The 24241-nt window shown below is 46.1% G+C and overlaps 1 protein-coding gene across 2 annotated transcripts in view; it reads right to left on the bottom strand.

Moving 5' to 3' along the window:
- FEZ2 (fasciculation and elongation protein zeta 2) overlaps window positions 1–23817 on the bottom strand; it is a 67965-nt gene extending 44148 nt beyond the window's left edge. For both annotated transcript variants that reach the window (XM_074989677.1, XM_074989678.1), the window contains exons 1-4: window positions 23559–23817; window positions 22271–22379; window positions 19368–19484; window positions 5185–5329 (exon numbers count right to left, since the gene is read on the bottom strand). In XM_074989677.1, coding sequence (XP_074845778.1) covers window positions 5185–5329; window positions 19368–19484; window positions 22271–22379; window positions 23559–23788 — 601 coding nt within the window. In that variant the 5' untranslated portion in view covers window positions 23789–23817. The remainder of the gene's footprint in view (window positions 1–5184; window positions 5330–19367; window positions 19485–22270; window positions 22380–23558) is intronic.
- Between the last annotated feature and the right edge of the window lie 424 nt (window positions 23818–24241).

Here is a 24241-nt window from a genome sequence, read left to right as displayed (position 1 = left end):
CGAGAAAGAGCAGACTTCTGCTGAGCTGAGTGTGTAGCTGGACAGATTGACGATATTGCTGGCTGAGTTAGTGGTACCACTGCTGTGGCTCTGTGTGGCAGGCATGAGTTTAGACAGCTTGCAGTCCTTTTTCCTCTGTAGAGCAGTGAAGTGTCTAATGTAAATCTCCTGTCTTATTTTAGTAAAGTTCAGCGGTGTGGAAGTTTGTATTGAAGGGTGTTTTTTTATGAAAGACTCCAGATTTGAGAGCTCTTTTTTGATGTTCTCCTGTTTGTTGTACAGGATGCTGATTAGGTGGTTCCTCAGTTTCTTCGAGAGTGTATGGCATAATCTCTCACTGTAGTCTGTGCAGTATGTAGATTGCAAAGGATTTTTCACCCTTAGTCCATTTGGTATGATGTCCATTCATTTGCATTTGGAGAGAAAAATGATGTCTGTCTGAGTTTGTGCAAGCTTCCTTGTGAGGTTGATAGATTCCATTCCATATGGCTAAATGCAGTGCCTTGCATGGTGTCAAGTATCGGAGGGTTAGCCATGTTAGTCTGGATCTGTAACAGCAACGAAGGGTCCTGTGGCACCTTATAGACTAAGAGAAAAGTTTTGAGGATGAGCTTTCGTGAGCACAGACTCACTTCATCAGGTGCCCCAAGGTGTCTAAAAATTGCAGGGATGTTAACATTCAGTAAGCATTCAACTCTGACTGCCAGTGCTGGCAAAACAAATATACAAATCTAGGTCACAGTATTTTGATAATATAAATTGCAACTAGAAGAGAATGAAGTTCTCAAATGCAGATTAATTCTGAAACTGCTTTACCACAAAAGAAAGAGGTAATAATTACTTTTTGTGGGGCAATGACCTTAGAACATGGAGTGGATTCTGAGGCACAGCAAACCACATTTTTAATGCAAACCAGGGCATCAACTGGTCATAGTTGACTGTTCATCCATAAACAAATGAAACTGACAGGAGTAACTGAAATATGAACAACCCTGAATATCAAAAGGACTCAATGGGCTTTTGAAGTGTATGCCTTGGATTCCCATCCTTAAAATGCAGATTTTGAAGCTTTAATGCTCTGAGAGATTTCCAGAGACCACTCAGGACAATACAGTATGCAATCTTAGTTTGATACACACAGTGAAGACAGCAAGTTACTTTGCCAAACATCAGGTAGTTTTGTAGAGAGGTCCAGAAAGCAGAAGTGAGAATTCTGACAAAATATTCTAAATCCAACCAAAACCAGAATGATGGATTCATGTTTTTCCCCCCCATTTTCAGAGGCATAATTTAACTCTGTTTAGCTCAGAGGTTCACTTAACTATAATTCAATGTATCATGGTCACACTATAAATGTGAACTCTCTCAAGTCATCTCTCTTTGCAGCATAAAGAAGGGACTAGAGTATTTTTCCTTTGGCACAGATTACAATAAATATCTATTTTCTGTAAGTGTGTTTGAGATGTGATGCACACACATATTTTTCATTTAGGGATGTGTATACCATTGGTGGTGTACCAAAGAATTTCAAGGGGTACACAGCAGAAAATAAATTACTAAAAAACAGATAAGCACTGGGACAACACCGGGGGAGGGGTGTTCACCGATAAGGTCCGAGTCCTGAAAGGGGTACTCTAATATCTTAAGTTCGGGAAACACTGACAGTATATTGCAGTGGCAATGTCTATATATTGGAACTCCTGAGTGCCTGATACAGTCCTAGAAGGCACGACATGCAGTGAGGATGGCCTGAAGCTCCAGGATGTTGATATGGAGTGAGGCTTCTTGTTTTAACACTATGTCCTGAATCTTTCCCAAGCCAGATGCACCTCCCCAAGCCAGAAGGGCACTATCAGGAACTGCTGATTACTTTGGAGAGGGCTAAGCAAAGGTGATTCCCCCTTTGCACATACAGCATGGAATACTCATCAACAAAATGAATCTAGGACTAGTGGGGAAAGGCATACTAACCAGTTCAGAGAATGCAGCACAGAGCAGTACACTGTCCCAAGTCACAACTGAAGAGGGTGAAGACAAAGCCTGGCAAATTTGATATCCTGCATACAAGCAGACAGGTGCCCCAGCAGGCTAAGACATACCTGGATTGTCATGGAGTTTGCCATCTTAGTCATAGCTGTTGAACTGCCTGGAAGCAGTTGGTCAGCAAGAATACGCTCATCCTCATGGAACTGAACAAGGGCCCAAGGAATTTCTGAGTGGGAGTCTAAGCTAACTTTACAGTGTTCAGAATGCATCCTGGATGGTTAAGTAAACACAACGCAGTGTTAAGATGGGCAAGAAACTCCTCTTGAGCCACCGTTCAGCAATGAATCACTGAGTTACAGAAAGATGTGAATTTCTTTCCTCCTGAGATATGGCATGACAATAGCCTTGAAAAACTTGGGTTTGTTTTGTTCCAGCTGGACATAATTTTCAGCCAAGTCGTCCTTCCCATATTAGAGACCATCACCTTGGTCAATGCATCTCCAACGTGAAGGGGATACTGCAGAGGTGTTTTGGCCTTCAAACAGCCTTTGCAACAAACGTACAAAACTCCTCAAACAAGGCTTTGGGCAACTAGTCCTTGAATTCACACAAGGCTTACCAAAAGAGGAAATCATACTTGGGCAGCAGTTGATTTGTGATATTTATCTATGGGGGCAATGAAATGTCTCTGTCACTGGGGGTAGACTTGAAATGGTCATTCACAACCATTACAAACCCTTCAAATCCCTGCATGGGAATGAAGTAGCTTAGCCACCAGCAGCACTCAGGCTGGTGTACTCTATGGAGTTCTCACTAGCTGAAGGAGCCCACTATCAACTGGGTAGGCTGGGATGGGCTATAAAATGTCAGTTTGTGTGTACTTTCTCAGAGAAGCTACCAGGATGCGAAGGGATGTGGTTATGTGCTATAAAACATCCTGGTACAACTGAAAGTCTTGTAGGATAGAAGGGGAGGATGAACCAGGCAGCTCAGTATCATTTGGTGATGAGGACGAGGGCCCCAGCTAAGCCAAAACTTGGTCTTGCTCCAGGGTTACATGCCCAGAAGGCAAGACTCCAGTGGCACTGCAGGGAGGAAAACCATCAAAGCCTAGCCTTGACTTGACTGGTTACTTCAGCTTTGACTGGGAAAAAGAGCAGGACTTCCACAAGTGAGGAGCATCCCATTGAGTGTAAAAAGGCCACTGATTCTAGTTGGGCATTTCTGGACAATAGGGGCTGGCAAAGGGACCTCTGTCCCAGCTATGATGTACAGCCATCCCCGAGAACTGATCCATTAGCAGCCTTCAAAGCTAACTGATGATGTGAAGTTGAAGGATGATGAGCCTAACTCAATCAGAAAAGCTCTGGGATCTGAGTAACAAGGACAGAACAATGCCCAAGGGAAAATTAACTGGTGGCCTGATTAATCCATCACCCACAACAAGGCAGAAACTATCATTCCCAGTGAAAGCAGTGCCATTGGAACTAAGTATGCCAAAGCATCGATCCTGGCCTAAACAGCAATATTTGATTGTGCAAGTGTGTCAACACTGAAGTTGGTTAAAGCTGCCATAGGAGCACCTTTGGTGTCAAACGTTGCTGAGCTCAGGAAGGTCCTGATGCCAAGGTCCCTCCATAATGATTCTGTCATGAGCTCCTTGCTCACTGTGGGGAGAAGATTAAATATCTGAGTGCAGTGCTCCACCAAAGGGGTGCTAAAGGCATTAGCCATGAAAAGTCCTGGACCAGCAGTGAGGATGGAATGGAAAGGTAGAACAAGTGCATTGCAGTTTGGAATGTCAACACAGCAGATACAGTCAGCAATAGCACTGCCTTAGTCAGTACCAGACTCAATGGACATCTGGAGGCCAGAACTTGTGTTAATGTTAATGACTGCTGCCCTTCCTACTCAATGACTGGCAGTGAATGACCAGAGGTACCCATGCCATCCTATGTGCCAGTCCACACTTTCCCTGTGGGAGGCAGAGGTGTTGCCCTGTGACCTGGAGTGGTCCTACTTGGTCTTAGGATACCTCTTCCTCAGTGTTGTTGACCGAGAACAGCTCCTAACCTCTCTGGAGAGGTACCTTATCCTGCACAAGAGACAGTAATGCCCTCTGAGCCGAGGGTAGTCTTTGGCCTAAAGGAGGCTTTGGTTCAAGCAGCTACTGTTTGAGGTAGGGTTCTTGTGCCACTGGAGTCTCACTGCGGAGCTATCTACAGACTGATGCTCTCTAAGGCAGGCCTCATCTACACAAAGCAAGGCATGGGGCTATCACTGATGGGGTGTGCTCCTCCATACAAAAGGAAGATGTTTAAATCTTGGTGAGGGCATCACCATGGGACATGATCTATTGACTGCCACTAACTAAATACAATAAACCAAGCAAGGCCATGAGGCCACTACCACACATAACTCTGAATACAGCCAGGGACAGTGAAAAGGAACTAAGCGAATGGATCAGAGTGGTGCTGCTTCACATAGCCAGAAGAGGAGCCATAACCACGAGTACTGCCCCTCTGTATGCTCTACTAGGCCATGCAGATCTAAGTGGAATAAATGTCAGCATCCACCTGAAGAATGAAAAATGTCAAACATCTTAAGAAAAAAAGGAGTCTAGGAAAGTAAAGGTGACACTCACCTACATATTCAAAACAAACTGCATTAGTCAAGCTCGGTATGCAGCTGCAGAAGCAAATAATACAACTTTTCATCTATTTCTTCTCTTGTTTACACCAGAATAGAGAAACCACAGTAACGGAAAACAACAACTTCTACTAACTTATGTTCATTTCTCTAAATTAATACAGTGCACACTGTCTGAATGTGCATCGGTCAGACATCTTATATCATCCTATGTTCAAGTATTCACATATTAAAAGTCACAAATATTACATTTCCTGTAAAAGGAGTCAAATGTAATATAAAACTTCAATACAGCTGCTTTTGTTTGAAATACTAGAAGGGCAAGGTTTTACATTCAATTCTAAGCAAACACATTCTTTGCAAACTTTATAAGGTTTTTAAATTAAAATCATTCATTCTACTTTACTTTGCCTTTCAAAATTTTCTCACTGCATTTTCAAAGGCAGATTATTTCACAGATGGAAGTAATCAAGTGTAGGGAAGCTCGAACCATTTCCCACTTACATGACATTACAAATATAGCCAAGATATTAAATAGGTATCCCTTACTCTCTTCATAGCTGTTGTTTGTACTGGACCTCTTCAGTGTTTGTATTTCCTGTGAAAGTATGGAGAGCCGGTCTGACTGCATGGGTGCTTCATCATCTTCTGGGTCAGGTGATTCCTGCATCATTTCCTCTATTTCTTCAATCACCTTTGTTAAACATGCATATACATACTTTTAGGGAGAGAAAATGGCAATATTTGCACAAATTGATCTTCTCTGAACAAATCTATCCATTAATCTGGACATACTTGTCTCATCATAGATAAGAAGTAACAATTCCAGCCATGCATACATAGGTCTTTATGAAAGTCCCCTGTGTCTCTGCTTTCAGACCACTGACGATTTGGAAGTAAGAGTTTGTATATTTTTTTCTGATATTCAGTCTAAGTTTTGTTTTCTTAATTTTATCCCATTACTCGAAGTTAAACCACTTTAAATCCTATGTACATCCTTCAAATATTTGTAGCTAGGTAATCTGCCTTTGGTCATCCATAGCAAAACTCTATTTTCGTTACTTTATTTTTTCCATATAAGCCTACCTCTCTAGCCCTTTAATCATTGTTATTATTTCTGACCATCCTGCTGTTTATCAATATCTTCCTGTTAATCAGGCACCCCAAATAAATGAAAAATTTCAGTTGTGGTAATACTAGGCTTGTCAAATAAGGAACTACAACTTCCTGGCTCTGTAAGCCCAAAGTCACATTTTTTTATTACCACCATGCATTTAAATTTTATATTGTACATTTATGTTTAATTTATTTAGGTATCTTTCAGCATAACTAATGTATAGAGGTCTTTCATGAAGAAAAGAAATTCTTTATTTGCTTATATATTAATGATAGGAGTCTGAGTAGCAAACAAGAGGCATTGCTTACTTATAGGCATAAATGAGAACCAGATGTAATTACTGAAACCTGGTGGGTTGAATTGCGTAACCAAAATGTCAAAAATAAATTGTTATAACCTATTTAAGAAGGGCTGAGTGAGCAAGAGGGGTGGGGGAGTAGCATGTGTCAAAAATGGCATCACTGGCTCCCTGGTAACTGATAACTTGGAGGAAAATAATCTGAATGCTGACGGATCACTGTCATAACAGATAAAGGATAAGATAAGGTGTAAGTTGGTGTCTGCTACAGACCACCAAATCATAACAGAAACAAGATTACTTCTGCCTTATGCTCCTATCTATAATGCCGGCGGCGGGGGGAGACTCTGATCATGAGGGACTTCACTATGAGCGACATTTGCAGAAGGTCTCTAGCCAATCAAAACTAAAAAGTCCCTGGAATTTCTGAACTTTATAGATTGCACTTTTCTAAACCAAAAACATCTTACAGCTAACAAAGGTGAATTATTTTATTAGATCTTGTCCTAACACATAAGGTAGAAGAGATCACTGAGAGATCATAACTTCATCACATTTATAAATGGGCAAGTGATCATAACTTCATCACATTTATAAATGGGCAAGCAGAACAAAACCCAGGACAGTAATACGTATGCCTGTGTGTTTGTGTATGTACACAAGCTGTGTGTTTTAATGAGGCCATTTTTTACAGAAAATGAAAAAAAAAGTCAAATCGCCTCAAGAAAGAATTTATCAGAGAAACGTGAATGGTAACTGGAGATAATTTAAGAACACCTTACTAGCTGCCCAGATTGCCACAACTGAGGAAGGTCATGCCAATTAAACAAACAAAACTGGTTTAAAGAGACCATGAAAAAAAACTATACATAATAAAATATACCATATGGAAAAAAGTAAATAGATAATGAATCTAAATCAGAAGCTAAGAATTACAGAAAATTAATAAGAGAAGTACAAAGAAATTGATATCTTGTCTAGTTCAGGACAATAAGGAGTTTGAAAAGTGTATTAGAAACAAAAACAATACAGATAATGGTATTGGTTTACTACCAGGTAAATGATATCAAAGTTGAATAAATATTTATACCTATTCTGCATCATTATTAATAGTTCTATTTGGCATTTGGGGAAAAAGAGATGATACCGTTTTTCATACAGTAATGAAAACACTCATTCTATTCCTTTAGTGTCGCTGGAGAATGTTAACCAGAAGTTGCTGAAGTCAGATGTTTTTATATCAGCAAGATAAGTAAGAGTTTTAGAAAAGCTAGCTGGTGAGCACACTGGACCATAAATCAAAAAACCAGTCAGGCAGTACTTTATAGGCTAACAAAAATAATTTATTAGGTGATGAACTTTTGTGGGACCCACCTACTTCTTCAGATCTGGAAATTCTGAATCGTAAATGTTGACTTTCCATAAGTCTTGCAATACAGGGGAAATTCCGGAAGAGTGGAAGAAAGCTAATGTTGTGCCAACTTTTAAAAGGGTTAAGAGGATGATCTAGGTAATTTATAGGACTGTCCTGGGCAAGATAACAGAGTGACTGATTCTGGCCTTCAGAAACAAAGAGTTAAAGGAGTGTAATGCAATTATTGCAATCACCATGGATTCATGGAAAACAGAAGGTGTTAACCAAAGCTGATACTTTTTTTTGTTGATATTACAAGTTTGGTTGATAAAAGCTATAGTACTTGCATACTATATGTGACTTCTGTAAGGCATTTCACTAGGTATCCCACAACAGTTTGATGCAAAAACTAGAAGGACATAAAATTAATACAGTAAACTTTGGAAACTGGCACTCGTAGGTTTCAAAATGAAGGTCCCTTGCAGTTCTAAAGGGGGGAGGGATAGCTCAATGGTTAGAGCATTGGTCTTGTAAATCCAGGGCTGTGAGCTCAGTCCTTGAGGGGGCTAGTCAAGGTTCTGGGGCAGGTTAGACTGAGGGGAAGGCATAGCTCAGTGGTTTGAACACTGGCCTTGTAAACCCTGGGGTGTGAGTTGAATCCTTGAGGAGGCCATTTAGGGGCCTGGGGCAAACAGATGTTTAAAAAAAATCTGTCAGGGATGGTGCTTGGTACTGCCAAGAAGACAGGCAACTGGACTCTATGACCTCTTGAGGTACCCTTCCAGTTCTATGAGACATGTATATCTCTGTAATTGTAAACAGGGAATTATCAGGCAGGTGTAGTATCCTACAGGGAACACAAGGATCAAATCTTGGTCCCAATCTTTTTATTTTTATCCATGACTTGGAAGACAACATGAAATTGAACATTGCAGATAACTCTTTTAAGAGGAGCAGTAAAGAGGACAGGTCACTGATTCAGCACTACTTAGATCTTGAGGTATGCAAGCAAACAATGGACATTTCAATACAACTAAACGTAAACATATATATTTAGGAACAAGGAATGTAAGCCTTGCTTACCAGATGACAGACTCTATCCTGGGATACAGTAACTCTGAAAAGGATCTGGGAGACACAACCCATGTCTACACTATCTTGCCCTTTTGGAAGGAGTATTTAAATGACATGGATCAGAACTGGTTAATGTGGTACTGATATGAATATTTAGCACCTCATTAGCACAACGACAGCCACTTGTGCTTCAAAAGTGCTGCTTTCAAAATGCAAACTGGCTGTGTAGACGCAGGCACTTTGAAATAAACCCCAGACTTCAAAATTCCCTTATTCCCAAAACGTAGACATGGTCACAGTGGAAAATTAACTGAATATGCACTCCCAATAGGATGCAGTGGCCACAAAGGCTAATGAATTTTCAAAGGTCTAAACATGGGAACCTCAGGTAGGAACAGAGATCTTATTTTACTTCTATATTTGGCACTGGTGCAACTGCCACTGGAATACTGTGTCTAGTTCTGGTGTCCACAACTCAAGAAGGATGTCGGTGAACTGGAAATGGTTCATCGAAAAGTCACAAAAATGATTAAAGCATAAGAAAACATGCCTTATAGCAGGGATTTTCAGCCTATGGGGCAAGACCCAAACATGGCTTGCCATTAGATTTGTTAACGGTTGCCAACAGGTTGGAGCTGCATGTGATCTTAAAGAAGGCATTTGCAGCTCCTTAACGCTGCCACATCCAGCAGCTCTCTATCAGAAGAGAAGCAATTACACATTACAAAGAGCTTTGACAGTTGTAGCTATCACAGGCAAGCCACTTAATAGACTCTTGCAGTAACTTTTGCCGCCCCTTCCCCCCTTCTGTTCTATGTAGCTGATTTGTCAGCTTTCATTTATATCTCCCCCCAGCCCGAGTACGACCCCCAGTCTCTAAGTGTGACCCTCCCAGTCAGCCTAGCCCGAGTGAATCCCCCCAACCCAAGTGAGCTCCCCTGCCCAAATGTGACCCTCCCCATGCCCCAACCCAAATGTGACTCCCTCAGCCGTCCAACCCACCTGTCCTTGAGTGTCTCCCCTCACCCCGAATGTGACCCTCCAGCCACGAGTATGACCCACCCACGCCGAGTGTGACCCTCCAGCCTGAGTGTGACTCCCCACAATTCTTAAGTGACTTCCCCAGCCCCCCAAACTGTGTGACTCCCCCAGCCTGAGTATGACCCCCAGTACCTAATTGTAACCGCAAAGCCCTTGAATGCAATCCCCCAGCCTGAGAGTAAATCCCCAGCCCTGAGTGTAACCTGCCCAGCCTAAGTGCAATCATCCCAGCCCCCCCGAACCCAAGTGTGACTCCACAGGCTCTGCATGACTCCCCAGTCCCCCAACTCCCTCAGCCACTCCAGTCCCTAAATGTGACCCTCCCAGCCCCCCCAAATGTGAGTGTGACTCCCCCCAGCCCCTCCAGCCTCTGAATGTGAGGTTTAAGCTCGGGACGAGGGGGGCAGGGAGCAATGTGGGGTTGAGGGTCTTTCCCCTTCCACAACTCAGATCAACTACAATCATAATAAAATAATTAACTATAATGAATGTAGTGTTATTTTATTATGTTTGTATTTTCCATTTTTTCTATAAACAGTAATAGGTAGTAGCAGGCATCCTTTGATCCCGAGGGATCATGGGTTTGTGCCCCAGTTGGACTGATTCGAGCAGCATCTTCTGTGGCTGTGCAATCCAATCCGGGAGTGGTAGTCCTTTCTGTACTGTGAGCAGCAGTAGGCAGATGTCGCTCTGTTATCACGGGCACGGATCTTCCTGAGGGCTCTCCTGTCTTCCACTTCCTTCACCAAGGTAGTTTCATACATAGCAACAGCTTCCTTCACTCCCTGTTTCCAGGCATGCCTGTCTGAGGCAAGCGAATGCCAGGTGTTCACGCTGATAGAGAGAGCGCTGAGGTCACACTTGCATGTGTCCTTGTAGCGCAATTTAGGTCACCCTTTCGGCCTCTTTCCAGACGCCAGTTCGCCAAAGAGGAGGTCCTTCGGTATTCGGCCATCCGCCATGCGTGAGACATGGCCCAGCCAGCGCATATGCCTCTGTTTAAGAAGGGTGAACATGGAGGCGGTGCCTGCCCTCTCAAGCACTGCGCTACTGGGGACCTTGTCATGCCATGAGACACCGAGTATGCGCCTAAGGCAGCACATGTGGAATGTGTTGAGCCACTGCTCTTGTTTCGAGCGCAAAGTCCATGTTTCACTGGTGTACAGCAGTGTGCTCAAAACACAGGCTGTGTAGACATGCACCTTGGTGTGTACAGTGAGCTTATGGTTAGTCGATACTCTCTTCGTCAGCCTGGAGAACATTGTGGCAGCTTTTCCAATGCGCTTGTTGATCTCACTATCAAGTGACAAGTTGTCCAAGATCGTCGAGCCTAGGTACACGAACTCATGGACGACTTCCAGTTCGTCGTCTAGCATGGTGATAGATGGCTCGTTACCCAAGTTTTGGCCCATCACCTGGGTCTTCTTTAAGCTCATTGTGAGGCCAAATTCCATGCATGCATCCGCAAAGTGAGTTATGAGTGACTGCAGTTCCTGCTGAGTGTGAGCAGCAATAGCTGCATCGTCAGTGAAAAGGAACTCCCTTAGACGCTTCGTAAGCACCCTGGTCTTTGCTCTCAGTCTCGACAGTTTGAAGAGGTTGCCGTCTGTTCTTGTGTGGAGAGAGATGCACTCTGAAGCAGTTCCGAAGGCACATTTGAGCAAAACTGCAAAGAAGATGCTGAACAGTGTTGGAGCCAGCACACACTCCTGCTTCACTCCGCTGAGAATCTCAAAGGGTTCGGATGTGGATCCGTCATATACGATGGTCCCCTTCATGGAAGGCCCTAATAATGTTGAGCAGAGTTGGGGGACAGCCGATCTTAGCCTGAATCTCGAACAGACCTTTTCTGCTGACGAGATCAAATGCCTTGGTCAGGTCGATGAAGGCAATATACAGAGGTTTGTTCTGCTCCCTGCACTTTTCTTGTAGTTACCTAACAGAGAAAACCATGTCTATGGTGGACCATTCAGCTCTGAACCCACACTGAGACTCAGGGTAGACTCTCTCCGCAAGAACATTGAGCCTCTTCAGAGCAACACATGCAAATAGTTTCCCCACGGTACTGAGAAGGGAGATGCTGCAATAGTTGTTACAATCGCTTTTGTCACCCTTGTTCTTGTAGACAGTAACAATGTTAGCATCCCTCATATCTTACGGTACGCTGCTTTCTCTCCAGCATTGGCAAAGTATTCCATGAAGCTCTGAAACTAGGGTACCGTTGGCGCATTTGAGCATTTCTGAGGGAATACCATCTTTCCCTGGGGCTTTTCCAGAAGAGAGTGCTTTTAGCATGTCTCTGAGTTCCTCCAAGGTGGGCTCAGCATTGAGTTCAGTCATGGTGGGCAGAGGCTCGATGGCATTCAGGGCTCTCTCTGTAACTACGGTCTCTCTGGCGTACAACTGTGAGTAGTGTTCCACCCAGCGTTCCATCTGCTTGGTTCTGTCCTTCAAGACCTTGCCTGTGACCAACTTAAGTGGGGCAGTCTTTCTTTGTGATGGACCGATGGCCTGCTTGATCCCATTGTACACTCCTCACATGTTACCAGTGTCTGCAGCCTGCTGAATCTTGGAGCAGAGTTGGAGCCAGTAATCGTTGGCATACAGCCGAGCAACCTGCTGCACTTGACTCCAAGCAGACTGGAGCGCCTACAGATTCACCCCACTGGGAGAGAACCTGTATGCAGCCAGTGCCTGTCTCTTCTTCTCAATCAGGGGTGTCAGCACTTCAGTGTGGGCTTCAAACCAATCAGCAGACTTGACTGTCTTCTTCCCAAAGGTAGATATTGCAGTATTACAGATAGCGTCCCGTAGATGTTCCCATCTCTTGCTGATATCAGTGTCGTCTGGGCGGGGCAAGGCCTCTTCAAGTGCTTGGACAAACTCGCATACTTTTGAAGGGTCACGAGTCTTGCCAGTGTCAATGCATGGCCTCCCTTCCTTTTTGGAGCGAAAGAATCTTCGCGGCTGGATGTACACCTTACTACACGTGAGCACGTGGTCAGTGTCACAGTCTGTGCTGTGGTAGCTACGTGTAATCCTGACATTACCTAAATGGCTGCGTTTGGTGAGGATGAGGTCAAGCTGGTGCCAATGTTTCAATCTTGGGTGTCGCCACGAAACTTTGTGCTGGGGCTTGACGTTGAAGAAGGTATTGGTTATGCAGAGGTCATGTTGGCAGCAGAGTTCAAGGAGGTGCTGTCCGTTTTCATTCATCTTCCCTGTTCCAAGCTGTCCTAGACAGGATGGCCAGCTGTGGTGGTCGCTGCCAACTCTGGCATTGAAGTCGCCAAGGATGAATAGTGGCTTATGGGAAGGTTCCTCACTGATGGCAATGCTAAGTTCATCATAGAACTTGTCCTTAACTTCCTGGGCAGAAGTTAAAGTAGGCGCATAGACACTGAAGATGTTGACCATGCCCACTGGTGTTTGAAGCTGGATTTTCAGCATTCTCTCAGTTCCCACATTTGGTGGTATGGCTGAGCCAACCAGGCTGTTTCTGATTGTGAAGCCAACACTGTGTTCCCTGGTCTCTTCTGGAGGCTTCCCGTACCAGAAAAAGGAAAAGTCCTTCTCCCTGAGACATCCAGAGGACGATAGCCTTGTTACCTGGAGGGCCACGATGTCCATCTGCAGTCTTCTCAGCTCGTTGTTAATGATTGCTGTCTTCCGGGGGTTACTAATGCTCTGCAGGTCTTCTGTAAGGCCCGGAGTCATGGCCTTTACATTCCATGTGCCCAGCCTGAAGCTGGATTATTTTGTTGCTTGTTTGTTTTGCCTGGTGTAAGGTTAATGATCCACCTGTCGGTGATTCCCTAAGCCCCACACACCCAGTGGAGCAAGTGGACTGTGGCGAGGCAGCACCTACTTGGCTGGGGGCTGCCCAGCTTGAGGTGGGCGGTAGCTGCCCAATGAGATCTGAAGACCTCTCCCACCGTCGGAAGCAACCCCTGGTGCCTCACTCTACGCCAATTGAGTGCAGTGGCTTAATACCGGTACCTGCTGCTTCCCGTGATGTGTCACTGCTCAGAAAGCGATGCCGGAGTGTCCTCTCCAGGGCGCAGGCCTGAGCAAGTAAGTTTGAAGAACCAGCTGATGCCCAGCAGCAGGTTCCCCCTCTCTACGCCACTGATGTAATCCAAGGGAAAGGTGAAAGCCAGTACAGCTTGGCACCAATGTCGTCGCAGGAGCTGCCAGAGCAAGATTGAGCACAACCTCAAACTGCCTTAGGGGTTCCATCTCCGGATTTTTCCTCAGGGTTTACTCCCGAAGCCTTTCCCATGACTAGGTATCACCGCAAGGCAGCTGAGGTTTTAAATCAGAGTTTCCTTCTCCTAGGTGGGCGGCCTTCCCAGGCTGACGAGCCCCATTTGCCCGAAGCAACTGGTTTGAAGGTGCCAGTCACCCGCCTTCGCCCCTTCTCCTGTCAGTGCAAACAGTTTCGCTGGGCTTAGAAACTAAGCCACATGTGAAGGTCAGGAGCTGGACTTCAGCTGTTAGAGGCTATTGGAGACACACGCCATGGGAGCATTTTATAGATAGTGGGAGCTTATCCCCACTACCACCCCCCCCCACGACAACCAATATATAAATGTGTGTGGGGGGGGGCAATTTTATATTCTTACCTCAGTCGCAAAATTAGCTAGTTAAAGCCCTGCGTTACACACACACACTTTTGAATTGCCTTGGCTCACCCAGTCTACCGGAATTGTCAAAATGGGTCCCTGTCTGGAAAAGGCTGGGAACTGCTGCCGTATAGCAACAGTCTGTGCTGTTTTATTTACAATTCCAGATCACTGGTGAAGATATTAATATAAAAGCAGGCACTGCAGTGCTCTGCTCAACATCTCCCCAAATTCAGTTCCACTACAGTTTAATATTAACGTATATCCAGCTTTCACTCCACATGGCAGTGTTTTTGGCAACTCAGTTTGGGTTATTTTTTGAGTTTTTGATCAGAAAATATAAAAATTTCCAATACAATCTACATATATGACATCAAAAGCATTCCCATCACTTACCAAAATTTGCAGTTTTAAAGAACAAACCAATTTTTCTGACAACCTTTGCTCTTTATAAATCCATGCTTATTACTGTTATTAACCTTTATCAGTTGCCCTTTGCTTAGTTAATTTAGTGTGGACCAAAGGTAGCTATACCACGACAATAACTGCCAGAATTGCTCTCTCCTGCATAACAAGAGGTACTACATATTCATTTACCTGCATTTTTTTCAATATTTTCCTAGCTGTTCATCAGTTTTCAAAAGTCTTATTTTACAGTAAGCTTATGACAATCCCATGGTCAAATTTTGGGCCTGCACAACTATGCATTTATAGTCTAATACTTTTTGAGATGGGTACAACACAAATGGGATATTTGGTTCATGATTAATTATGGCAGGGATTCTCAACCTTTTTTTTCTTTTGCTGGGAGTCCCTTTGCAAATATTTCCCTCTGTGAAAAACTTCCCTGTCCATACCACCTATACCTCAGAAGGGTGGGTACGGATGGTAGTCTAAAAACTTACAAAGTCAGGAGAGGATGCGGGAACAGTGCAAGCACTGACACGGAGTCAGTGCTGAAGCCCTTCCCCGCACCTCTCTCCCATTACATAACTCTAACCTCCTTTCTTCTGAGCAGCAGCAACAAGGAGAAGATTGAACTTTGTGTTTCTTCCCCCCTACAGAAGACAGCTTAAGGTAGCTTGTGCTCCCCTCCTAATCAGGGATCAGCAGAGGAAAGGCAACCCTTGAGTTCCTTCCTGAGTCTAGAAGGAACAGTAATGGGAATGAAGAACTGTTGCAGAATGGGTAGATTTTTAAGGGAGGTGGGTGGGACTGAGGGATGGCACAGATAACTACACTTCCCTTTTCCAAGTGTGTCACTGGAGGGAATGGTACCCCACTCCCCTCCCCCTTACAGTTAACCTCTATCAGTGCTTCTCCTGGACAACCATAGTGGATGACAACCCCTCATTACCCAGTTCTTCAAAACTCTAATCTTGGAATTGAGTTTCCAAAACCACAGTGGCTGTGTTTTTAATAAGGATTGTCTAGTGGTGTGTTGGCCCCTCGTAGCCCTGCTAGAGCACAGGACAAAAGAGCAAAAGTTAGCAATAGGGAAGAGGACCACTTTATACCCCTACCCTGTTTCAACACTACTCCCAACATTCTCCTTTGCTGTTCCAACCCCCTCATACTTACTAGTTCTACACCACAAAAGTTATAGGAATCTGAAAATTTTATGAACAGATCATGTTAGGGTGTCTGTGCTGCCTGAACCCCTTGACCAAATAACTCATCAACTTGTTTTTCTTTGATCAAAGTCAGTCCCATTATTCAGGAAATGGTTAAGGAGCACGAGTCACACAAGTTTAACTTTAAATAGCAGGAAGATGAAAATCTCCTTAACAATAATTCTAAAGAAAAAGAGTGTGCTTATGAATTTTACAGCACTTGGTAATATCACTCAAATCAAATTTTGGTCTCAGAACAAAATTTACAAAGGGGCCCCTACAGAACGAGGGCAGAAAGCAAGGAACACGTACATTCTGTAAAAGCCACCAAGAGTAGGGCTCAAAGTCACAGTGCATAGGTACTGTTCAGATTATGGCTACATCTACACTATGAGATAAAAATTGAATTTAAGGCAGATAGCTGAATTGCACCAAGTCACTGTCTTCACTGTAAATACCATTAGCTCGATTTAGGGAGCACTAATATAGATATCATAATATCGTTGGAACTGGGTGGGTGTAGTATCAAGTTCAAATTTAGCAGACTGAATGAAGGCTAGTGTGGAAGTGCCATGTCTTCGAATTGAATTCATTAGTTTCCAGAGGCTGACTGGCACTGTTGCGCCTGGCTCCTGGCTGCCCGCCACTCATGGGAGCCAGAAAACTGACCAGCGCAGCAATCCTGGTCAGTTTTCCGGCTCCTGCAAGTGGCCAGGAGCTGGGAAAATAACAGCGCTGCTGCACCTGGCTCCCTGCTCCCGTGAACCACGTGCCGCAGCATTGGTCAGTTTTCTGGCTCCCCCAAGCTGAAGGAATCCAGGAACCAGGCAGCAAGGTGAGCACTGCCAGCAGTGGGGGTGCAGCAGGGCTGGGGGGCGGGTGCAGAATGTGGGGCTGAGGGAACTGCAGGATAGATTCCCAAAATGCCCTGCTGCAACAGTCGATGTTTGTCCATTCTAGTGTGGCAGCACTAACGCAACCTTGTGTGAAGTGAAGATACTCAAAATCGATTATAAAATCCAGCATTATAAAAACAAATTTAATAAAACTGAATTTATTTTGTAGCGTAGACATAGTCTTAATGGCTGCAGCATGTCACCTTGAACTGCATAGTTACTGTGCATCAACAGACCACCTATAAACCCTCTGGCTTCAACAGTGCCATTGTCGTGCTGCACAATTTATATCGCTCTTTGGCTTAACAGTTTGGCTCACTCAACCTGAAATAAGTAAACTTTACCTTCGAACTTTTTCAATATTGTTTCCTTAACAGGGAACCATTTGCTGTATGCTCAATGACATACATTCCTGTGAAGATCAGTTTGGGGAGAATGAGAAATACAGATTGAGTCCCAACTGTGTGTAAATAAAAGCAAATTATCTATACACCAACAACATATGAGCAAGGTGATCTCCTAAACCCTTTTTAAAACTGGGACTTCATTGAAAGGTCACTGTTCATCTAACTCCAATTTTGAACTACTAACCTTGCCTGGACTCCACTGAGGCACAGCAATTTTCAAGACAATCACACTGCACTGGCTTCAAGTAATGCTTTCTACCATCTCCAGCTGGCTACAACACTCCATCCTATCTGGGTGGATGAACACTGGGCCTCAGACATCCATACTTTATCTCTCTGCTGCACTACAGCGATGTGATATATTTTGGCACAAAGCCTTCCAAATACAGGACATTTCAGCTAATACAAAATGCTGCAGCATGCCTCCTCAGACAGACAGGCTACCAGGAGCACACCACACTTGTTTTCCTCTCTACCCTGGCTTCCCTCGGACTTTCAAATTCCATTTAAGATCTTGGTCCTCATCTTCAAAGTGCTTCGTGGCCTGGGCCCAAGATGCCTCTTGGACAAAGACCATGGCCAACAATTTTGCTGTTTTGGCACACTGGAAATCTCAATACAAAGAATAAAATTTGCCTATGTAAGAGATGGAACTATTTTCTGGGGCACTCTGACACTGTGAAATGAATTCACCTAGTAACCCAAACCTCACCATTTTTCACTTCCCGTGCAAGATGCATTTATTTTCACTCTCTAATACAAACATATAGCAAGAGGTGTATTTAACAAAAAAACACCCCCACCAAAACAAGTCAATCCATTCCAGCTGTTCCTCCCTTTTGGGAGGATAAGAAAACAAAAGTGTAGCACATATGCAGCCATGATGCTGACTGTACTATTGAAACACACTCAGTTACTATAGTGATGAAAATACATGGGTACGTACTTGGAATGGCTCATCTGTGGCTCCAATGTTGCTACCTATGTTAACCCCGCTACGTTGTTATTTATAAACTGTGGCAGGGTCAGTCTCGTTCCTGAGCCCCAGGTCCTCTGATCAGTCCAGTGGCCCCACGGTTCAAACCCCATTACCCTTGCTGGGGCAGGGGGTGGTCTGGGGGAAACCCGTTCCCCACCCACCTGTTCCGGATTCCAGCCCAGGGACCCTGGATGGCTGCTACCAGCAAGGGTTGACTCCCATTGCCCTTGCCCTGCAGCTCTTCTCCTTGGGCCACTTCCCCAGTCAATTCCCCCTGGTACCGCCTTCTGCTAGTCGTAGCCATGACAGCAAATCCTCTCCTTTGTTTGGCCCCTCCGGCTGACCAGTTCCCCCTCAGTCTCTGGTTGGGCTTCAGGCCTCCTTGGTTGGGGTAGCTCAGCCCCCTACGTTGCTGAGGCTCGGCTCCTCTCCTCTTTCGTGGTACCTAGTATTTCTCCCAGTCTCCTTCACTCACCTTCCAAACTCTCCTCCCCACTTGCCCTGCATGGAGAAGGGCTTATAAAGATAGCCCTCAGTGGGATCAGCTGGTCCTAATTGATTTCAGGCAGCCTACTCCTCAGCTGCTCCCACTCCGATTGTCAGCCCTGTTTTTTACTCATGCCTTTCCCCTCCTGGCCCCACAACCCACGAGCTAGCCGAGAGTTAGCACAAGTAACAATATAGAAGCAGGGAAATTTTACCCCTAGTTCATAGTATAGACTAGTGGTGTCCAAAAGAAAATCACCACTCATCACAGTCCCCCCTCCTGGTGCCCCCGGAGCCAGGCATCCCCCCGACCCCAGCGTGGTACCCTAAGCCTCCCCCCACAAAAAAACCTGCTTGCACAAAACCTGTCAGTGACTCACCATGGCCACCGCTGGAGCTCTGCCACCCCAGCTCTCCCGAGCCACACTGCCCACTCAGCCACGCTGCACCACCCACCTGCCCAGGTGCACGGCCCAGCCTCCCAGACAACCTGCACGAGCTATTTCAGCCCCAGCCAGCTGCAGGAGAAGCCTCCTTGCCACTGCTGCCATGCACTCGCCCCACCAAATGGTGGTGCCTGTGCATGGAACGGAAGGGAGGGTGCCCCACATGCCACACCCTGAGCCACATTTGCCACACCCAGCTGTGCTGTTCACCACATGTGGTGGACGGACAGTGTATTGGACACTGCTGGTATAGACACTGCTGTTGTCACTGTAAATGAAAGTAATCAGTTTGTCTCCAAACTTCTTTAGCATCCACAAACCAGGAAGAACAAAAGGTATAGAACTAAGATATACCATTAAGCCATAACCCTGTCTTTCTGTTGATTTTTTTTTTACCTGCTCTGCTGTGAACAGTGGTTCATCATTGATGCAAGAAACTATGATAGAATGCATATCCAGCTGTTCTCTAAGCTCTTCATCATCCGACAGGTCAAGATTCAAATTTTCATTTAACTGAAAGCACACACAGAAAAAGTAAAAGGCCAAAAAGTTAAATTACAAGAACAAACAAGTCAACAATAATGGAACCAATAATTAGATTCTCACTCAAAAATCAAAAATCCTATAAGCTAATAAAGGTCAGTAAAAGTGAAAATGAAGTGAATGGAATATTTTATTAATTTGATCTTTTTTTGACAAGAACATTAATATTAAGAATGTGACATATAGTTTATCTGGCCCACCACATCATGCCCTAGTGGGAGGGGATTTCTCTGGCCTAGCTGGAGTGAACCCCTCTTCCCTGCCCCACCTGTAACACACTGGGCCCATCTGGGTTGGCAAGGCCTGCCGTACCACAGATGGGGAGCTGCTCTGGACTGGCAGGTATGAAGCGCCTTTGACCACAGTGCATTGGGCCCAGCTGGACTAGAGCAGCCTACTGCTGGGCTAGGTGCTGGTTCACTGGTTACCCTGGTAAACTCTTTGCAATTGTTCAAGCTCTGAGAGGGACAGGAAGGAGCAGGAACTGAGCACAAATCAATACAACACTCTGAAAGTGCTGGGAGGAAGAAGAAGTATGGGGATCCAATGCCCCAGTGTACAAGACTGCATGGGGGAGAGAGATAGACATGAGGTCCACAAGCCACAGGTAGAACCCCAGTGGACAGCAGGTTGCCCACCATGGGTATATATGACCTTTGCATTTGGAACCAAATATACTGACTATATAATGGGAAAACTCCATTGCCTCATTTGAATCAGGTTTCGATTTTCTACAACACAATTCCAGTATTGTTAACGATGTCCAGATTTTTCACTGAGACTGTCAACTACCTGCATTTGGTCAAATCCCTGCCAAATGATCTTCAGATGTAGTGCCCACTTAGTACCTTTCTGTGTAAAACATGGTATGTTTTGGTTTTAGTATTTGTGGTGCTCAGTGCAAATTTCATCATGGTTGTGGCTGGATGCAAACACACAGACGATCTTCCTGAATACTGCAACAAGCATCATTCGATAATTGGTGTATCAATCCCTTTTTTTTAAAAAAAAAAAAAAAAAAATACACCCAACCATTACCCAGCTACTAGGCTGCAAAACAATGTCCAAAGTTTCACAGTAGGCTTCAGTACAATTTTATTAATAAAATGACACTTCTTGGCTAGGGGTACCTATTTTCTTCATTATTGGGGAGGGGCAAATGTTGCTTTAATTCTGCTTCTTGCAGGTATTTGGAGAACAAGGAAGTATATTTGTGCTCTGATCCTTCAATCAACAGCAGAATACAGCCTTAGTGGGAAAAAGTTCAAACTGGCATATGAAAACCTTTGGTTCTGTTTGTTGACCTGTCAATCAGAGGAACAGCAAGGAGAAGGAGGAGAGGAAGGAGAAGTAATGTATGTACACTTATCCCTCGCTATACGAGCACAGTTGGTTCCCAAATTTCTGTGCGGAGGCGAAAACTCATAAAAGCGACACTAAATTCCCATTAAAATACATGTAAAAGTCTCCAATTCATTCCAAGGGCTTGTAACTTTACATAAACCAGTTGAGTTTAGGTACTTTTCTGATGTATTTGAATAGTTTGGCACCAGAAATAGGCTGTAGTGTATGTATGTAGATCAAGGATTTCCAGCCTATGGGTCCCATTAGATTTGTTAAAGGTCTCCAGCTGGGCAGTTTCCAGCTACATGTGGCTGTTAAAGAAGCCATTTGCAGTTGTTTAATACTGCTGTCAGGCAGACACCTATCAATAGTCATAACTGTTGCAGATGGCAGCTCTCTCTATCACTAAAGATAGCAATCACCTTATGCCTTGGTCCTGAAACCTTAACACTTGAGTTAATTGCTGGGAGCAGGAGGGCTGGGGGAGCCACCCAGCCTAGCAGCCCCACTGAAGGGGCTGCGGGAGCAGGAGAAATGTCTAGGCTGGGGCTGTTGGGTGATGTGGGGGTCGGGGAGGTGTCCTAAGACTGGGGGAAGTTTGGGGCTGCAGGAGGTTTGTGGCTGCTGGGCAGGTTTAAGGCTGGAGGCAGTTTGGGACTATGGGAGGCAGTTAAAACCTGGTCAAGGGTGAGGTCTGTGAGGCGGGCAGCGGGGTATGATACAGTAAACCCTCAAGTTACCCAGGAGTTGTTCCTGCAGCCCCTGCATAACTTGAGTTTTCCTGCCAGGGGAGTGGAGCCAGGAACCACCAGGGCTGGTCAGTTTCCTGGTTCCCAGAGTGCCAGGAGCTCGGAACAAGGGGCAGGCTGGTTCCAGTCTCCCCATGGCTAGCGGGACTGGGAAACTGATCAGCTCATGGCTGGTCAGTTTCACATTCCCACCATTGCAGGGGAGGGAACCAGGCTAAGAGCCTTCTCTCTGTCTTCCCCCAGCTGAAGGGCTGTCAGATAGCTGCATGTCTGAGTGAAGAGAGGGAGAAGGCTCCAGCTGCGCCCCCCCCCCAAGCCAGGGACCCCACTGCTGGAGCTGAGTCAGCCACAGGGCTGCGGGTCTTCCTGTCCCTCGGCCAGGGACCCCGCTTATATAAGCAGGGGAAGTTGACTCATATAGTAAGTAACGGTAGGTATATATGTTCCTTGTTTTAGAGAGTACTCACAAGTAAAGTACTCATTAAACGGATAAGTGTATCAGATCTGTCAGTGTTAAAAGACAAACCTCTGTTAATGCCTATACAAAGTAAAAAGAAAATATTGCCAAGTGATCAAGAATAACTGTCTCAATAAAAATTACATGTTGCTTCTTAACAGAGAGAAAAAAGGTCCAAAAGGTTTTTGGCTAGAATCAGAACCTACCCCTTTTTCTGAGAGATTCAGTGTTGGCATATGCAAAGCTCTGGTGTGGGAGGACTTCCAATCAACTGGCATTACATTACCATAATTATCAGTCAAAGCATTCCAAATCCTGGACAAAAGCATTAAAGAAAAAGACTGACATTGAACTGAACAGCAACTGAGCTACAAAAAACAAACAAAACAAAACACGGGAATGTATTTTTTCAACACCTACATCAATTAGGATTTTTTTTTCAGGTTTTCAATAAAAATGGAGGGGGGTGCAGGGCATTAGATGAGTTTTCATGTTGTTGAAATGCTAACTAGACAACACTTTTTACTCTCTTTTCTAGGTCTTTTTTTGTTGCAATTTCCCTTGCCCTTTCTACTCAAAACAAGGAATAAGCAAGTGTTGAGCAGCAACTCCCAAGTCAAAATGCCACTTCAGTGCAAACTGCACAATATATAAGCAAAAATAAAAATGCAGTTATCAGGAAAAGTAAAACACTGGGAAAGAAAGGTTAAAACTTAACTTTGCTAAAAATTCATTTGCAATACTTGACTTTTCTGAACACCCAACTCTGTGTCTAGAACAGAGATGGGAAACCCATTGGTCCTGGGCCAGACTGGGCCATGGCTTATTTGGATCCTGCCAACAAAGCTTGAGGCTAAGGGTTTCCTCTCCTCACCCTGAAGCACGAAGCATGCAGTATGGGCAGCCCTGAGCCTCATGGGCCCAATCCGGGCAAGCAAGGGCCACATCCACCCTGCTGACTCAGCCTGGCTGGGGCAGCGGCAGAGGAAGTGGCTGCGCACACACTGCCATTCCCCCTCCCAACAGCTAGGGGAACAGCAGCACAGGGAAGCATCGGCTTTCAGGCTTTCCCTTCCTCGTGCCCAATGGCCAGGATTGCAGCCAGTGGGAGGTGGCGCCTGGCAATGCCAGAGAGCACAGGGCCACATGTGGCCTTGCAGAGCTGCACGAAGTAAGTGGCCCAACCTCACCCCTCTGCCCTCCCCCCCAGACCCCCCACTCCCAGCCCACACCTGCCCAGACCCCCGCCAACCTGCTCCTGCCTGCCTGCCTCCCGCCCGTTCCCTGAACCCCACCCCCTGCATCCCCCGCGCCGCCTCGCTCCTGCCTAACTCCGACCCCACTCGCCCTTGGGTCAGGGCCGGGCTGCGGGGCCCACAGCGCTGTCCCGTCCACTGACGGAGGAGCCCAGCTCCTCCCCCCGCACGCCCCAGCCCAGCTCTTCCCACCTCAACGGGCCCCGCCCCCGCCCGCGCCCGCGCCCGCGCCGCTCACTCGTCGGCCTGCAGCGCGCTCTGCTCGCTGAGGGGCCGCAGCGGGGCCCGGCTCTCGCTGCCGCCGTCCCGGGGCTGCGGGGGCTTGAAGCAGAGGAGCAGCTTGTCCCCCAGCTCTCCGGGCCCCCAAGCGCCGCCGTCCCGGGCCGACTCGGGGCTGCTGGCCGCAGGGGACTGGAAGCCGGAGAAATCCTGCCAGTCCCCGGGGTCCCGCGGCGAGGCTGCCGCCATGGCCGCCACGGACACACCGGCCGGGCTGCGCGCTCCCGGCACCGGCGCTGGGCGGAGCGCGCTCCCGGGCTCCTCCTGCTGCAGCCGGGGCGGGGCGCTCCGACCGTGCGGGACGCGGCTGGCTCGCACTGCGGCGGGGGGAGCGGCCTAGCGCCTGGGCGGTGGGGCGGGGGCGAGGAGTCAGCCAGGTGGGAGCCCGGCTGCAGCCCGGGGCACCCCGCTCACAGCAGCCAACCGCCGCGCTCCGAAGTGCCAAGGGAGCCCAACCCGCGTCCTCTCCAGCGCGCGACACCTGTTCTCCCCGTGTCTGCTCCGGCCCGGCTCTAGGGCAAACTTTTTCCACTGGGCCCCGCTCTTCATCCCTGCAGTTAGCAGCGCCCCCTCGCCCCCCGTCTAATGCAAGCCAGATCGAGGGACATTTCCTTCATGTGTATAGGGGGAAACCAACCACCT

The sequence above is a fragment of the Carettochelys insculpta genome, chromosome 3 (genome assembly GCF_033958435.1).
Source record: "Carettochelys insculpta isolate YL-2023 chromosome 3, ASM3395843v1, whole genome shotgun sequence".
Taxonomy (NCBI): Eukaryota; Metazoa; Chordata; order Testudines; family Carettochelyidae; genus Carettochelys; species Carettochelys insculpta.
This window is presented reverse-complemented; position numbering and strand designations above follow the sequence as displayed.